Source organism: Ips typographus, linkage group LG4 (assembly GCF_016097725.1).
Source record: "Ips typographus isolate SLU linkage group LG4, UJ_Ityp_2.0, whole genome shotgun sequence".
Lineage (NCBI taxonomy): Eukaryota > Metazoa > Arthropoda > Insecta > Coleoptera > Curculionidae > Ips > Ips typographus.
The window spans coordinates 12,736,395-12,753,296 of NC_138425.1; the positions used below are offsets into that span (position 1 = coordinate 12,736,395).

Genomic DNA, 16,902 nt, shown 5'->3' on the forward strand with positions numbered 1-16,902 from the left:
TGTGCTTTGCTATGATTATAATGTCATTTGTCAAATGCCAGGGTTCTTTTTCTATTACATGTGTACAGTTTAACCAAGAGCGAGAGAGAAAACCAAACTAGAAATATCAGCTGATTTTGACAATGCAGTCACAATAAGCTGTCATCGTCCTGAGGTCTTCATAACAATTAAATAAAAACAAACACACAAAACTGAAAAAAGTTGCTAAACTCAGGATAAAAATGTACACTGTTACTATCCAGCACGATACTTTGTAAGTAAGGCGATGTTTCACACAAAAGACAATCCGAAAGGAAGCTTCTTGGAGCAAACCAAAGCCGCTAGGGAGGAACGAGCTCTGGAAAAACGTAGAGAAGAGGCTGTTGTACTGATTCAGGCTACGGTTAGGGGATGGCTAGCGCGAGTTAAATTTACCAGGCAGATATTGTGTGTTGTTATTATGACCGAAACACTGTCCATTTAATTTTAACTTTGTTAAATCTTGCAGGAAAGATTTTGATGATGCCTTGCCAGATTTACCAGAACAGTACACCAAGCAGGACTTTAAGCCTGCTTTGGGCGTATATCAGCAAGCCTTACGACTATTTTTGGTATGGAGACAGGAAAGAGATAATGAGAGGTTGTCTAAGTTTTGCAGGTATATTGTGGCATCACTAGACTGTGATTCTCCAAAGTTCAGTTATGTTGGAGTAGGTAAGTGTGATGTAGCCTTGTTTGGAGTTGTCGTTCAGTTGTGTAATATTTGCCACAGCTTTAAATAAAGAACATGTGATAAGATGGATATCTCACATGAATAATGTATTGTGGAAATGTTGTGAGTGTTTGAAAGAACTGAAGCCAGAGTTGGCCAATGATATGAGATTAATAATATTGTATTTGCACGTGTTGGTGGCTTTTACCAGCACAAACACTTGGATTGTGTTGAAAAACAAAAATATGGAAGTGCTGAAAAGTGGTATGAATCAGTTATGTGCTAACCTAATGGGCCAGCTTTTTCACAAAGGGTTTTATCTAGTGTTAAAGGTTTGAGTAGTGTTAAGGTTTTGTGTGGCTATGTGTGAGCTTTTGTTTTTGCAGAATTTACTTCTGAAAGGTTTGGGGAGAACTAAAATCACTTTTAAGTCAGTTTCATTGTCTGCTATTTTAACTCTGGCATTGAGACCCTTGATTTCTGCCAACTTTTCAGATAAATTTATGACTATTTTTCTGATTAATATCATGTCAGTGCCTGGTCTTATACATCATCTTCAACATCTATCAGTTGAGGTAATAAGTACTGATGTGTGTCCAATGAAATTGTTGTTCAAGGAAAAACATTTTTTTAGACTATTTCCACTCTCCAACAGCACAAAATTGTTACTAAAAGCTTAGAATTGCTATCCAGTCAGCAATCAATGAGAATTGTTTTTAACACCCTGGAAGGCAGTTATGCATTGTGTCTCTTAGCAAATTTAATAGAAATGGGTTATATTGAAAGAAATTCCACATTGAAAGACCTGTGTTTCCCCACTTTTACTGTGAGTCTTGCCTTGATTTTTACAATTCAGTGTGATATTGTGTATGCTTAGGTCGTGGTCACTGGACTTTTGGAAAGCTGTCAAAACTATGTGGTCAGCAAACAGTCAGCTTTAACTCAGTGGCATCCAGTACTGGGCTGGTTTGCCCAGTCCATAGACCCAGGTTTACATGATGGCATACCACATGTTAAAGTACAGCTACACTTGTTGTGGAATATTGAAGTTATCCAAATTCTTCTAGGTGATTGCATACTTTATGTTTAAAGTGATTTTGTACTAAGTGAAAGTTTAGGTAATTTTTTATCTGAATTGGTTGAGGGTGTTGATCCTCCACAGCCGCTCAGTCCCACTCAATCAGCTAATTTTGCCGGAGCCAATTTCTTAAAAAAAATGCTCGAAAATCGCGGTAATAAAACCACCAATCCAAAAAACTACAGAGCATTAGGCAGCCCTGAAGTGCATAGAGTGGTTCTGATTTGTTCTATGTACCATACAGCTTTGCACACTTTGACTCAATTGCAGCTAGATATTTTGACAGGTGCGTAAATCTGTTTTTTGACCAATAACAAACATGTGGACTATATGGTTTATGTGTGACAGGATTGTGCTATCAAAACGCCATTTTGTACGATTTGTGGTTGTTTCTGTGCTCTTTGGGGCCGAACTGCGGATTGAAGACGTTTCTCGATCACTTGGCGTTTAATACAAAGTGCTCTGCGCCTGAATTTCAAATGTTACAACTATTCGCAGATTGCATGACGCATTACGTGACGTAAGTTTTGTTCTATTAAATTACTTAGTGTATTTAGCTTTGCCCTAGAAGAGCATTTCTTTGTGACTATTTTTATGACAAAACTTATCTGACTGTTGTTCACTCTAGCTTACTGGACGACATTGAAATGTACGAGAAACAAAAACCATTCCGTCTAGCAGATTTTACGGCCATGTCCCACTTTCTGAATGTTTTTCTTTATAAAGCTGTGATAGGAAATTTATTCGGTAATTAGCAGTCATAAGTGATCACACTATTACGCCTTTGATAATGCTTCTTCTAGACATAAAGTCAATACAGTCCAACACGTTATTTCAATCGTTACACACTCTGTTGACTGTGCTATACAAAAGAGACTGTTGGCGTAACTATGCTCCTCCAGGACACTGGTTGATTAAGGACATCAAAGTGTCTTCGTTCTTGGTGGATTTAGAAAAAGGACGTCGCGCTCCTCAACTACTGCTGCAAACAATGCCTCACATCATCCCTCACGAAGACAGGGTGAGGTTGTTTAGGAAATATATAACAAACGAAAAAACTGTCCTAGGACTGACTGAATCAGCCTGCGCCTCACCTCAGTCCACCTTAATTACCGTACATAGGTATGGTATTTGTATGCCTGTCTTTGTGTCCTGATTTTTGAAGAAAAATGTGCAGAAATCGAATCGTCGAAGACGGCTACCGTCAGTTGTCCACGTTGACTCCGCAAGCGTTGAAAGGGGTGATCCGCGTCCGATTTATAAACGAATACGGACTCGATGAGGCTGGGATCGATCAAGATGGCGTCTTCAAGGAGTTTCTGGAAGAGAGTATTAAGAAAGTGTTTGACCCGGCTTTGAACTTGTTCAAGGCCACTAGCGAAGAACGACTTTATCCGTCCCCTACGTCCCATCTTCAAGACAACCACCTGCAACTGTTTGAATTTACTGGAAAAATTCTAGGCAAGGCTGTGTATGAGGGTATCGTGGTTGATGTTCCGTTTGCCTCATTTTTTCTTAGTCAGGTAAGAATAGTAAATACAAAGTCTTAGAATTAACAACATTTTGCAATAACCCTCAGGTTTCTGGACAGACATCGCAAGCAATGTACAGTTCAGTGGATGAACTTCCATCTCTGGACGCGGACTTGTACAGGAGTCTCAGTTATGTGAAACACTACGAGGACGACGTGTCTGACCTGAATCTCACATTCAGCGTGGACGAGGACCACATGGGTAAAGTGATAACCCACGAACTGGTGCCCGGAGGTAAAGCCGTTCCGGTTACTAAAGATAACATGTACGTCATTTGAGTTGGATTAGAAATTAGAGTGTGATGGTTTGGTTTGTAGAATAAACTATATTTACCTGATGGCGCATTTTCGGATGCACGTTCAAATCAAAGATCAAACGGCGGCGTTTATTAAAGGTTTCCGCTCTATTGTCAATCCTGATTGGTTGACGTTATTTTCCACCCCAGAGGTATAAAGTTGTTTCTCTGAAGTATGAATGGTTGCTGATTAGAAGTGGTTTCAGTTGCAACGTCTCATATCTGGTGATAATATCCCGTTGGATTTAAAGGACCTGCGCAAAAACTGCCAGTACTATGGAGGGTTCCACGACTCGCACCGAGTCATTGGTTGGTTGTGGGATATTTTAGAAAAGGACTTCAACAATGAAGAAAGGGGAATGTTTCTTAAAGTAAATTTAATTTGAATGCACGACTGAAAACACGTTTTAAGCTGAATTGTTTACAGTTTGTCACCAGCTGCTCTAAGCCGCCTTTACTCGGCTTTGCTCACTTGGAGCCACCGTTTTCAATACGGTGCGTCGAAGTTGGGGACGATGAAGACACTGGAGACACTATTGGTAAGTTTATGGAAAAAATGGTTGCTGATGTGACTACTGGCGGTTTTAGGCAGCGTTTTTAGAGGATTTTTCACCATCCGGAAAAAGGACCCGCAAAACCGATTACCCACGTCATCCACCTGTTTTAATCTACTCAAGTTGCCAAACTATCAGAAGAAAAACACCCTTCGGGAAAAACTCAGGTATGCCGTGCACTGTAACACGGGCTTCGAGTTGTCTTAATTTGTGATATGTATGGAATTCCGGGAAATATTTTTGTCCGGATCTAAATTAAATTGATGTTACTTCGAAAGTATTATTTCTTTTTTGTACAATTTGTGGAATTGACATGTTCATATCAGCTTTTTATATTCAAGTATTTATTTTACACTTTATAAGTTTTATGTAAGAACATTTTAGTGCAATTTTTATTTGACCAAATTGAAATTTTATGATTTTCTTGTTGTAATATGTATATACAGTTAGACATATTATTATTAAGTCCGAAGAAAATAGATGTTTTACACCTTGGAATCTGAAACTTTTATTTCAAACAATTCACTTATTGGATGCGAGGTTTTTGCAGTTGTTACACGTTTTAGCTCTGCAAGTATACAAACGCTTCTCAATTTGCTCGTCAAGACTACTTAAGTCGTAATCTGATACTTTAGAACATTGCACCATGCTAAAAACACTGTCGCAAATAATGTTTTGTAAGATGTTGGACAGTTCCGGAAGTTTGGGCTGATTGAAAAAGTTGCTTATTTCATTTTTACGATAACGCTCGATGTCCTCGTTACTCAGTGCAGTTTTCTGCGCTTTTCTTTCCATAATTTTCCGGTCGTCCATGATAAACTCGTTGTAAAAGTGCATGGGAGCCTTGCTGGATTGTTCCAGTAATTGTTTCAACATGTTGCTGAACAACACCTCTCTAAAATGTTTTAAAATCTGGGATTTGTGAGCACATTGGGTAAACTTACGATAAAACTTGTTCCAGCACATCGCAAAAGACTCTACCGTCATTCACTTTAACTACAGGAAAAACCTTTTCTTTTTCTGGAAACTTTGCTACTTCGTCTTTAGGATAGTACGCCTTGAGAAGGTTCTTTGGAATGTTTTCCATGCTCTGATTCGGAAATTGTTTGATTTGAATCGACTTGTCCACACTCAAGTCAAAATCCGCTGCGCCCAAAGTGGTGACATCAATAGTAACATAAACGTAGAGGGTTGGTGGTGGCGGTAAAACTTTCACAGGATTTGCCTGAAATTAAAGTCAAAGAAATTGTTTTGCGGTTCTGTTAGATAACGTTTACAGGTCTTTTGTTTTTAACCGGCTCGTCTTCCATAAACTCATCAATGCGATTTTCTGCTATTTCATGTGTTTCCTTCGTTATTTTATGTATCACCAAGTCGCTATATTCAACTACTTCGCAGGGTAGCTGCAAAGTGGCCCAGCAGGGTAAAGATAAAGATTTGATTGTTATGATTACGGGCTGAATTTCTTTGGGGTGTAGAATGTTAAACTTGGTGTCTGTGCTAATTTCGATCACATTTTCGATATTCACCCTAAAATTAGCTAGGGTAATGCCAACTTATTATGTAAAATTATCTACGTACGAGCCCCAAATATATTGAACTATTTTTCCTCTGGAGTTGTTCTTAATAAAAAGCAGCTCTTTTGTGCAACTCCACACAGGCATACGCTTTACTTCCAGTAACTCCAAAGATAAGCTGGCTGGAAAGTTGCTAATAAATTTGGGTACTTTAGGCAGTTTTAGAGATGGTTGAGGTTCCAGGTTTACGACTCCACTTCCTTGAAGCTTAAATTTAACTAGGCTGGGATTTTTTTGACTTGGGTGGTAGAACTTTAAATCTACGTCCAATGAGTAGGTTTTCGCTTCGATTGGGTGAAACCGCACTACAAACCAGTTCTTGACTTCAATATTTACCCTGAAAACCAATATTTTACCTAGTAAAGCTTTGGACTGATAGGGAAGAATTTGATCGACAGGATTTAAAATTTCCCAAACTTTAAAACCTTCCAGACGACACCGTCGGCCTATTTCTTCAGTATCCAGGTGGAAGTTTAGCAGGTTGTGACTGTTGTTGTAAAACCAAAACATTTGAACTGGAGTTGTTTGAAGGCCAATGTAAACATCCTTTAAGTTGTAGTTGAAATCTGGGGTGTAGGTTGAAATTTTGGGTAAATCCGGAAGAATACTACAAATTGTGAACAAAAGCTCGATGGTTCTGTGATTGGTTAGTTCGATATTGTAGCACATCACTGTTACATTTGGTAACGTATATTTGACTTTTATTGTTAAAAATCTGGTGCTTTTTGACTGAAATTGTATTTATTTAAGTACCTACAAAACGAGTACTGATGGACATACAAGAAAGTTATTTTCCTCTAAGTCAATTTGAAGAGTTTCTCTGTGTGGGCAATTGTACCCTTTCTTCCTTTCAGAAAGCCCTGCAGACATTTCTTCCATCATACAGTCGCAAATCTTCTTGCGTTTTACATTGACTGTCGAATCGAAATCGGACACGTTGGTAAGAGCCAATTTGAGATAAAACTCTTTTTCCTGCATTTCAACGTCTGGCAGCCTCATATTGAATTGCAGAGTCTCGTCATTTTGAATATCGTGCAAAAGTTGGTTTAACCTTTGAGTTTAAAGTGGTTTATAGAATTTATAAGTGGGAATTCGTGTGTTAACCTTGGGATCTGGAAATAGTCTTCAAAAAAATGTTTTTTGCTGAAAAGTTCTCCAAAGTTGTGCTCCACAATTTCATCCACCTAATTTCATATATCAGTCAGTTGTTACAGGGCTTCAATAAGAGTTACCTGGATTATTGGAAGTTCTGAAAAGTAGCTTAACGTGAACAAAGTCAACGGTTCACCAGTCACTAGAGGTGAATCTTTGGTCCTTCTGTTATAATAACCAAAATTCAGAGTTTGACTGCCCACTTTGGACACGAATCCTATGATACTGAAATGTCTACTCATTTTTGGTTTGATTTCACCAAAGTAGGGTTTGATTCGAAAGTTTGGGTCCTAGCAAAGTGTACATTTTTAGGATTTTTTCAAAAAACCAAACAAAACTTACGTGATTTTCGTCTCCAGTTTGACACATTTCGAAATAAATACTACTCTCACCGAAATTAACGGCCTGAAACTCGCATTTTACACGATTTCCAAAGGTGATCCGTCCAAAATCTTTAACATCAGGACATGCCTATCAAATCCTAACATGTAAGAATGTTTTGGTACAACTCAACAACACATTACGCATAATTGTGAAAAAGACGTTTCGTAAACAATTTCCACTTCAATATCGTAGCTGTTACCAATTATAGCCCCACTGCCGTCAATAATTCTCATTTCGCAGACGAATATCTCTTTGCCAGGGGCGCATTGATTACCCATCAATTGGATAGACAATTTGGTGACTTCGTTACAAGGTAAAGTGCCCCACATTGGTGATATAGTGATGAATGACTTATCATCCAAGACAAATTGATATCTATATGTTAATTCTTGTGGTTGGAATATTTTTAAATAATACAGCAAATTACCTAATCGTATAGTACGACAAATTGGTCATAAAAGTCTCAACAGTCTTCAGGGATCCGTTCTGTACCGAACCGGCGTCGATTTTGTTCTTTGTGCCGATTTCAACAATGGGAAGGCAAGATTCGCCGTGGAAATAAACGGTTATAGGCCTGTCTTCCCGTCCGTTGATGATAATCTGCCACTCTTCGATGTAGGTCTTGATTTTTAAAGCTTCCGCTCGCAGTTGAACTGCGACAATCTCGTAGTTGCGGAATTTTCCCATCATTGGTTTGGCAGTTACGTTGCTAGACTCAAATAAGTAAACAGAGTTGGCTTGTAAACCTTCTTCAACAGTATTTACCTAATTTTAGGCGGTACCAACTTGTATAAAATAGGTAGATGGGTTCGGTTTCGCAATAAGAAGGTGGTACTGACCTTTTCGCCTGGCGCACATGGCTGCCAGTAAACCACATCCGGAAGTACTTCGATATGCGTTATCCAACCCTCGTTCTGTGGGAACGAATGACCTAACAAGAACAAAAACCATATACGTCACTACCACAGTTTGTTTCTGGTTTTTAAATAGGTTGCACCTTGAACTTTGAGAAAAGTCGTCAAGGGTATTGTAAAATTATCGGAATGATCGCCCTCCTTTGTATAATCCACTTGGGCGGTCAGACTTTCTTGGAATACGTTGTAGTTTTGGTCGGGATTGAATTCCACTTCGAATAGAACGCTTTTGTTCGAAGGGATTTTAATGAGGTCGGGGGATATTTTGAAAATTCTGGTTTCAGTTCCTTTTCAAATAAATTCAACTATTAAGAAGCTGAAATGATACTTTTGGATCCCAATCTGTCTGGGTCAAACTGTTTATTGTTCGAATCTCCTTCTTTGGTCGTGAGCAAAGCGAAATTCCTCGGTTAAATCGTGCTTGCACAGTCAATCAACCCAATGTTTACTGCAAGTCTTTATTTGGCCATAATATTTCGAAAGCCGTTTGCTTGCATTGTGTTTGCGGATGGTGTTGGCTTTGCCAACTCTTGACAGAAATACAGTACAGGGTGAACCAAAGTACTACTAAAATGACAAAGAACAATTCAAGAATATTAGCGAAAAAAGCAAACCATCCAACTGAAGAATTTCGTTTTTATTCCCGTCTTAAAGTTTATTTACCTCGGTTCCAATCCAACACCATCGGTCGAGTTCGATGATTGGTCACACTGATTACCCGGGTACGCGGTTGGTTCCCGTCGATCAAAACGCACCCGAAATCCAAATAATTGGCCGTCAGTGAAAAGGGCGGTACATCTTTTCGGGTCATTAAGCTGTCTTCCATGTAAGCCTCAAACCCGAAAGTTTGTCTGGTTGTAAAGTACCGCAATTCCAAATCGATTGGTTCAGGCTGGGTACTGTATCGTCCCAGCACATCCAGAACAAACGGTTCCTACACAACCAAATCATGGAGATTTGGTTTGTTCAACGCATATCAGCTTACACTATTCCAAATTAGGCAGAACACTTTACGAGCAAATAAACCAGGCTTGTTAGGGCGAAACCTGACTGTTAGATACTGATAACTGTTGGGTTTTAAGGTTCCTTCTAAAGGCTGTACTTGAAAAATGTCATGGTCAGCTAAATCCATTTTGAAACGGGCTGTAGCCAGTGAGTCGTTGGAAATTTCGACTTTACGTTCAATTACTTTCTGGTTGGGCATTTTGTAAAAATCCAATCGTTTAACTGAGAAGGTGCAATGAGGCCCTTAAATTTATATTTTTTTACATTGAAAATGTTTTTAAAGAAAAATTCCTATACAGCAATTACCTACAGCAACACCAGTAACAGTAATCTTGATTCTTTCATTATCACTATCACTGTAGTCAAACACTTCAATATCTTTCACACTGGCTATAGTGGGCCTGTAGGTCACCACCAGTTTGAAGTCTTGATGGGGCTTCAATACTCCTTCATAGTGATCCAAATAGAAATTGGGCTTGATCGATTTGTACGAACAGTTTTTCTTAATCACATACGAAATATTTTCCTAGATTACAAGTTAGATTGTTATATTCACTAAAAAAACTGGAAAACTTACATCAGTAAAAGGTCGGGAGAAAGTGACGTGTTTGGAGCGCTCTTTGGAAATCTCCAAACGACCAAATTTCACTTCGATAAATCTTCCCTCGATTTCAGTTTCGGCCATTTTGTCAATTTTTGACGTTTTCGTTTAGTAAAAACTGCCAATTTTGCGGTTATTTGGGACGATTGCAGCCGCATACAGAGCGAATGTAGCGTCACGATGACGTTGTTTAACAAAACGTTGTATTAATCAACTGTCAGATTACGTCATAGTGACGTTAAATTTGCTTTGTACGCTACACGGAACGTCAAAACGAACCGGATGAAAATTTCAAAATTGTTTATAGGAATCCCAGGATAAGAAGAGAAAACTACACAATAAAAAAATTTCCAGAACTACTTTTTGTAGATTATTATTTGTAATTCCTGCATTTTGATACATTTCATCAGTCTCTCTCTGCGTTTCTTTCAAACTGCCACATGACTGGTGTCTTTATTTGACACATGCTAAGTGTCACAATTTGACAGCTGCTGGTTTCTATAACAGTAAGGAAGTTCGCTCAAACGTCAAAATGTAGCTTGTAATTTTTAGTTTCTTTTACCTGAATATACAGGTGTGGTAAATCCAAAAGCGACCATAGGAAAACCGTGTAACGGACAGAGAAACGTAGGTAATTGCATGCGCGGGAGAAAGACAGAAAACGAAAAAAATATCAAGTAGGCCATATTTTCAGCGCGCTGTTGCCAAACGCCAAGTTATTTTGTCGACGGTATTTGAGTGATACTTGGCGTTTGGCAACAGCGCGCTGAAAATATGGCCTACTTGATATTTTTTTCGTTTTCTGTCTTAGTCCCGCACATGCAATAATGTACGTTTCTATGTCCGTTACGCGGTTTTCCTATGGTCGGTTTTGGATTTACCACACCTGTATATTTTTAAATCACAAATAACCGTGATAGTTACTGGGAAATTGGCGTTTCAAGTTAAAATGTCACTTCATGTGCTAAATTCTTAACCAAAATAGCCGCATTCGTTTTCAAGCTCCATAGAGCAAGCAGAGCGTTTTTGACGTCACGATGACGCAATATGGCAAAACCATTATTTGACCAACTGTCAAATTACGTCATTCTCACGTCAAAAACGCTCTGCTCGCTCCATGGAGCGTGAAAACGAATGCGGCCACTGTAAACAAACAGAGAAATGACAGATCACTAGAGGGAGTATCTCTTATCTTGAAACGCCAATAGAGCCGTGCAAATTTTATTGAAGATGTCACAAATTGACAGTTCCTAATTTGGTTCCTGTGACAGTTTTAGGAGGTTCGTTCCCAAGGACGGTAAACAGTAAAGGAGTGCTTAATCCCATAAGCGCAATCTTGCCGGTATCGGCTGGGGCCGGTGACGATTTTTACGTCACCATGGGTCTCTCGCGTTCGCGCGATTGTTTTGCGCGATGCGCGATTGCAGTCGATCATTCACGAATATGATCTCGTACATAGCATCTCGGGCGAATATTTAGCGTATTGTGCACCCGAAGGCCCACTGTGACGTCAGAATTCATTCGCCGCCGGGAAACAAAATCGGCCGATCGAGCAATCCTTGACTGTTTAATATCCTTGGTTCGTTCCAACGTCATCAAAATGTAGCTCAAAACTTCTGATTTCATTTGTCAGAACACTATTGTGCACGCCAAACTCAAACTGTCCCAAAAGGGGTGGTTTCTAGTGTTAAATGTCAGACCTAAAATCCCCAGTTATTCCCCTGGTAAATATTTTTTCCCTAATTTCCTAGAAAAAATATCTCCAGCTAGAATAGAACTATTACAAAGTCAATTGAAAAGGTTATTTCCAAATAAAACTTTGATAGGATCAATAATACTTGAACCTAAAACAATCCAAAACAATATAATGAGACAAGAAAATGTCAACATATTTTACCACACAACAAAAACAAAAATAAAACATAATGAGGTAGGAAAAATAATAAACTGGTCGCTAAAATAGTCAAAAGGATACATTTTTTTGTACACGCAACTGTTCATAAAACATCATCATCTGATAATATAAATCAAAATCACTATAAATGACCATTTTGAACAATCAGTTTATTAGTTAAAATTCGAAAAATGCATTAACAAAATAAAATCGTAATCGAAGCAGTGCACAAACACAATAAAGCAGTCAAAACAGTGAAAATAGATGCACAGTTTGAAGTAGAAAACCCATCGGTGACGTTGAAAGTTTCAGTTGTAGTAGTGGCGAGTTGTTCAAAACACTTATCCAAAAAGGACTTTGTATCATTCAGTGAACAACTTGATGAAGTACACACCGTAACATTACGATCATCGTAAAAACTAAACATACTAGTAAAAAAATCACAGCTAAAAGAGTTATTTACGAGGACGAGTTCCTTAATATTTGGCATTTTGCTATACATCAGGTCATAGTCGAACCTGCCTAAACTATTGAAACTTAAATCTAACACTTCTAAGTTTGTTTGTACTTCATCGCCAATGTTTACGCTAAACTCGTTAATAGAGTTTTCGTTCAGCCACAAAACTTGCAAATTTTTCATTTTATCGAAATAGTCGAAACTAACAGATTCGAAGCGATTTCGAGTCAAATCGAGAACAATAAGAGAATCTAATCCTATAAAACCGTACGGTTTAACTCGGCTAATCTGGTTACTGCCTAAATGTAGGAATCTCAAGTTTTTCAAACCGTTAAACGAGCTCACTTGAATTTCACTCAAGTTGTTCGACCTTAATTGTAAATTGATCAGACTAGTCAGGGGCTTAAAGTTATATTGTACTAAATAGTTAATACTGTTATTACTGAGATACAAAAAGTTCAGGTTGCGCAAATTGTGAAACGCATTTTGATGAATTTCAGTTATTCCGTTGTGCTCCACATAGAGAATCTTCAAACTAACCAAATGACGGAATATTCGGTCCTCCAACTTCTTCAGTTGGTTGTGGTTCAAGTACAAGTACTTCAAATTGACCAGACCGTCGAAAGCGTAAGGTTGGATATGAAATAAACGGTTCCTGTTCAAATTTAATATGTCCAAGTTGGCCAACTCGGAAAATGCGTTATCAATCAAAATCGTTAAACAGTTGGAGCTTAGATCCAACTGGAGTAGTCGTTTCAAACCCGCGAAACATTTCGGTTCCAAGTAATCGACACGATTTCCGCGCAAATTCAACAATTTCAACAAGAAAAAACTCCGAAAAGCAAACTTTTTCAAACTGACCACCTGCGATTCCGGCAAGTCCAAGAAACTGACGTTGTTTCGGGGAAAATCGAATGTTTTCTCATCGATTACCCCCAAATTGCACCCCACGCACTTAATCCAATGCGTCCTGTTCAACGGCCGCCCGAATTTCTCGAAATAGTAGGCATCGACGTTGGTGCAGGTCAGCTGCGGCCATTTCATCACACTTTGATGAACCTGGCAAGTACCTTCGTTTTCTGGATTAGTCGTTTTCAGTACGAACATAAGTACCATCGGAGGGAGCCATTTTGCCATCATTACTGTAAAAGAAATAGCCTTTTAGCATATGGTTAATGTCGAAATAACCGTAACACGACAGTCAAGTGGTTGTTCGAGTATTGTCGAGTGGTTACAATATAGATTACAGTTATAATAACTTATTAGCATGAGAAACTTTAGGAAATTATCTTGGAATGACACTATTCAATGCTACATCCAAGTAGTATGCACTTGCTCATTGTTTTTAATCTGTCAAATTGCACAAGTCGGCCATGATGCAAAAACAATGAAATGACAGCCAACATAACTGGACTGGATGTGCACAATAATAAATCTGAACGAAAAAAAACATCTGTAAAGTCGCGTTCTCTTTCAGTTTTCCCACAATGTGTCTGAAAACGAGACAGCAAGGCAACCGTATTATGTAAGTAAATAAGAATCCATGTCTTCTTTCAAACTGGCGCCCATTAATTATCGGTAATAATGGGATTGTACAAATTAGAAATCAATTTGTTTCGGATTGCACTAATTTAAGCAGTTGATTTATGTGAAAAGTCCCACGCTCTATAAATGTAGCTATTAGGTGTGTGAATAGAACAATTATTACTATCACACCAGCAGTTTTTTACTAAAAATTTTACTGGACTAAACCAAAATAGAAAGCACAACTAACCGCATCAAAAAGAAAAGTTAAAAATATTTTTAACAACAATTTGATATTGAAAATAACCGCTCCAATTGGTAATCAACGTGAAATAACTTTAGTCCCACGCTTAAAAAAGTACCGTAAAGGTGCGTGCGTTTTGCTACCAGCTCGGGTTTTTCTTTTGTCAAGGAGAAACTGGTTTGTTATGAATTATTATAATTAAGATTGCCAAATTTACGATGTCGAAATTGAAGGTCGAATCTGGGAAACACACTGCATAACGTAATTTATGTTCTACAGTGATTTAAACTTTAAACAATCGGTCTACTATTAGCAATATTAGTACTTACTAAATGTAAGACGCAATATTATTTAATTAGGGCAATAATAGCAAGATTTTTGTTGCCTATTGGATTTGATTGTTTTTACTTATTTAGTAAAGAAACCTATTAAAGACTTAGATATTTAGTGAGAAAACTAACATGGATAAACGTATTCCAATTTTGGGATATTTCACTAGTTTATAAACAAGAGACTTAAAAATGCATTAAAAAAATTACATAAGTATACTTACATTGGAGAGAGTTTTCCGCTGGACCAACAAAAGCAGCCCAGTCTACATTTTTTTGCAATCTGAATTCACCTGGGGGGGGGGGAGTCACTTTTTGAAACTTTTTCAGTTCACATACTCAAAAAATCTGCTTTCGATGCTTTAGTTTCGCAACTGCGGAGGACGAACCGAGGAACCGTTTTTTCCGCCTCGAAAGTCGCCACAACAATAATTACAGAAACGTCGACGCCAAAGAACCAGGCGCTCACTTTTTAAACCGCTTTAGAGCTTAAAGTCGAACTGGTTAGGGAGCTCATACACCAGCTTACTCTATCGGTTCACGTTATATAGAGTAACAGATCGGTTAAATTAGGAAAAAGAACTGATGAGCAATGCAAACAACTCTTCAATAGAGAAGTATAAAACACAATAAGTACCATAGAACCAACCTTGGACAACTTATACAATTTTTTTTCTACGACATATGAAACCCCTTAAACTAGGTTTTTAGTTCCTGTACAGAAGTAACTGATATTGTTTACTAGACTATTCAGTTACTTCTGCATGTAGTGGCCAACATATTTTGTAAGAATTCCCATATAGGTATGCAGGAAGCTCCACGCCACCGAACCGGAATATCGGATTTCCTGTGCATAGTGCCCCGCAGTCCTGCGGACATGCATATTATATCCGACTACGAAGCTAATCCAATTGAATTTGATAATGATCAAGGAATTTCCTTAGCTCGTGCTTATAAATTCCGATGCAAAGAAGGATATTAGGTATATTACCAATTTTGAGGTGGGTTCCGACGAGGAGTAATGCATCATCTCGTCGTTATGCACCACAGTACAGCAACTACCTACTCCCCCACAATTCAAAAATCTCGCGGAAGATGCTAACCAAGTATCTCAAACAACAGAATCGTGCAACAGCTGACCTTGACTGGATTATAATGTTATGACCGGTACCACCAAGGGCATTAGAGGTACTCGGTACAGGACGATATTCGTTAATCTAATTTACGACTAACTATTTTAATTTAATTTATATTTTCGATTTACGAGGATTTTTGACTGAACAGTTTTAACTGACAGAGAACTAAGAGTTCAAAAAACAGATAAGATTGATAAAAACAACCCTAAATTGACTACTGGCAGTACTCGTCTAGCACGCAACGTTGCATCAACTAACATCTGGCATCACCGCCCCATGGTAGTCTGTCAAATGTCCAAACCTGAAAAACTTGACATAACCCAACTTTTTCAAATGTTTCTCTTTCCCATAAATTTGTTTTTTAAGAAGGGTCGTGTTTGTTTAGTTACTTTAACAAAGCTTTAATTTGTTGTGTATCCTATGTAATTTAGTGTATATAAACATGACAGAACCAGAAAATGCTCTGTCATTACCGCAGAAGCGGTATTATCGGCAACGAGCCCATTCCAACCCAATGGCAGACCATTGTTTTGACTAGTAAGTTTTAGAGGCCCCACTACAAAACATGGGCTTCAGCCCTATAACCTTTTTCTGTACAATTTACTATACTCTTTACTTTTCAGTCCAACCTCACCAGACATTATGGATTGGACAAAATACTATCCAGAAAAGATTCAAAGCCACACTGACTCGCCACAAGTTGATTTTGTGGATATTGGCTGTGGTTATGGAGGATTGTTAATTACCTTATCTCCAATGTTTCCTGAAAATCTTATTCTAGGTACGTCACTGATTTAGATGTAACAACCAATTTTTACATGTAATTTGCAGGCATAGAAATTAGAGTTAAAGTGTCTGACTATGTTATGGACCGAATTGCGGCTTTACGTTCTCAAAACCCATCCCAATATCAGAACATTGCCTGTCTCAGATCAAATGCCATGAAATATTTACCCAATTTTTTTAGGAAAGGTCAGGTGGGTTTTTGCCATCTCCATAATCTTTTTCAGTAGGTACCTATACTAAAAGACATTTTAGTTAAAAAAGCTTTTCTTTCTCTATCCTGATCCACATTTCAAGAAAGCTAAACACAAGTGGCGCATTGTTAATAAATGTTTACTAGCTGAGTATGCTTATGTTTTAAAAGAAGGTGGCATAGTTTACACCATGACTGATGTCAAAGATCTACATGATTGGATGGTGGAACACTTTGAAGACCATCCACTATTTCAGAGACTTTCTGATAACGATTTGGTGAGTTGTTTGCTGTTTTTTTGACAGAGTTTGTAAATGTTTTGTTACAGCAAGCTGATCCAATTGTGGAAAAATTGTATAGCAGCACCGAAGAGGGACAGAAAGTGTCTAGGAATAATGGTGATAAATTTTTGGCAGTGTTTAAACGCATTGCAGATCCTTATGAATGTAGTAATTAAGGCTAATTTTAAGTCAAAAGTTTAATAAAATATAAATTGCAAGTTATATTTTTTTTCTTTCCAAATAGTCTTAGTAGTGTCACGTGACTATTACCTTGTTCC

General features: G+C 38.1%; 4 protein-coding genes across 5 annotated transcripts; 2 read left to right on the forward strand and 2 right to left on the reverse strand.

Moving 5' to 3' along the window:
* Positions 1 to 127: 127 nt before the first annotated feature.
* LOC145727566 (ubiquitin-protein ligase E3B) lies at positions 128 to 4,648 on the forward strand. Its single transcript, XM_081977224.1, has 16 exons — positions 128 to 426; positions 488 to 693; positions 752 to 1,023; positions 1,078 to 1,266; positions 1,326 to 1,517; positions 1,569 to 1,758; positions 1,810 to 2,055; positions 2,118 to 2,289; positions 2,398 to 2,516; positions 2,573 to 2,891; positions 2,947 to 3,292; positions 3,349 to 3,566; positions 3,619 to 3,748; positions 3,803 to 3,967; positions 4,024 to 4,135; positions 4,185 to 4,648. The coding sequence occupies exons 1-16, from the start codon at positions 266 to 268 to the stop codon at positions 4,355 to 4,357; spliced, it is 3,210 nt and encodes a 1,069-aa protein (XP_081833350.1). The 5' UTR covers positions 128 to 265; the 3' UTR covers positions 4,358 to 4,648.
* On the reverse strand, positions 4,634 to 11,517 carry LOC145727559 (cilia- and flagella-associated protein 65-like). The gene is made up of 17 exons (XM_081977198.1): positions 9,760 to 11,517; positions 9,489 to 9,708; positions 9,163 to 9,425; positions 8,841 to 9,111; positions 8,261 to 8,464; positions 8,029 to 8,194; positions 7,691 to 7,972; positions 7,404 to 7,638; positions 7,222 to 7,350; positions 6,960 to 7,169; positions 6,832 to 6,911; positions 6,508 to 6,778; positions 6,084 to 6,456; positions 5,732 to 6,032; positions 5,428 to 5,680; positions 5,095 to 5,375; positions 4,634 to 5,045 (listed from the first exon to the last, which is right to left on the reverse strand). Exons 1-17 carry the CDS (start codon positions 9,865 to 9,867, stop codon positions 4,673 to 4,675), a joined length of 4,020 nt encoding a protein of 1,339 aa, XP_081833324.1. The 5' UTR covers positions 9,868 to 11,517; the 3' UTR covers positions 4,634 to 4,672.
* Positions 11,518 to 11,650: 133 nt separating this feature from the next.
* Positions 11,651 to 15,521, reverse strand: LOC145727577 (uncharacterized). Of its 2 annotated transcripts, none has more exons than XM_081977250.1 (2): positions 15,223 to 15,521; positions 11,651 to 13,276 (listed from the first exon to the last, which is right to left on the reverse strand). In XM_081977250.1, exon 2 carries the CDS (start codon positions 13,272 to 13,274, stop codon positions 11,874 to 11,876), a length of 1,401 nt encoding a protein of 466 aa, XP_081833376.1. In that variant the 5' UTR covers positions 13,275 to 13,276; positions 15,223 to 15,521; the 3' UTR covers positions 11,651 to 11,873. The 2 variants fall into 2 exon arrangements, with proteins under 2 accessions (XP_081833376.1, XP_081833375.1); XM_081977249.1 differs by having other exon boundaries at positions 14,456 to 15,521.
* A 148-nt stretch (positions 15,522 to 15,669) lies between these two features.
* On the forward strand, positions 15,670 to 16,842 carry LOC145727602 (tRNA (guanine-N(7)-)-methyltransferase). Its single transcript, XM_081977284.1, has 5 exons — positions 15,670 to 15,904; positions 15,991 to 16,148; positions 16,199 to 16,344; positions 16,406 to 16,621; positions 16,672 to 16,842. The coding sequence occupies exons 1-5, from the start codon at positions 15,810 to 15,812 to the stop codon at positions 16,798 to 16,800; spliced, it is 744 nt and encodes a 247-aa protein (XP_081833410.1). The 5' UTR covers positions 15,670 to 15,809; the 3' UTR covers positions 16,801 to 16,842.
* The last annotated feature ends 60 nt before the right edge of the window (positions 16,843 to 16,902 follow it).

Coding starts and splice junctions, on each gene's coding strand:
- LOC145727566 (XM_081977224.1), top strand. CDS start 266: ATGTTTCACACAAAAGACAATCCGAAAGGAAGCTTCTTGGAGCAAACC. Junction 694..751: donor GTTCAGTTATGTTGGAGTAG/GTAAGTGTGATG, acceptor TATTTGCCACAG/CTTTAAATAAAGAACATGTG. Junction 2,056..2,117: donor GCAGCTAGATATTTTGACAG/GTGCGTAAATCT, acceptor TATGTGTGACAG/GATTGTGCTATCAAAACGCC.
- LOC145727559 (XM_081977198.1), bottom strand. CDS start 9,867: ATGGCCGAAACTGAAATCGAGGGAAGATTTATCGAAGTGAAATTTGGT. Junction 7,639..7,690: donor TTGTCGTACTATACGATTAG/GTAATTTGCTGT, acceptor ATTAACATATAG/ATATCAATTTGTCTTGGATG. Junction 5,376..5,427: donor CGGTTAAAAACAAAAGACCT/GTAAACGTTATC, acceptor CTTTAATTTCAG/GCAAATCCTGTGAAAGTTTT.
- LOC145727577 (XM_081977250.1), bottom strand. CDS start 13,274: ATGATGGCAAAATGGCTCCCTCCGATGGTACTTATGTTCGTACTGAAA.
- LOC145727602 (XM_081977284.1), top strand. CDS start 15,810: ATGACAGAACCAGAAAATGCTCTGTCATTACCGCAGAAGCGGTATTAT. Junction 15,905..15,990: donor GCAGACCATTGTTTTGACTA/GTAAGTTTTAGA, acceptor TTTACTTTTCAG/TCCAACCTCACCAGACATTA. Junction 16,345..16,405: donor ATTTTTTTAGGAAAGGTCAG/GTGGGTTTTTGC, acceptor AAGACATTTTAG/TTAAAAAAGCTTTTCTTTCT.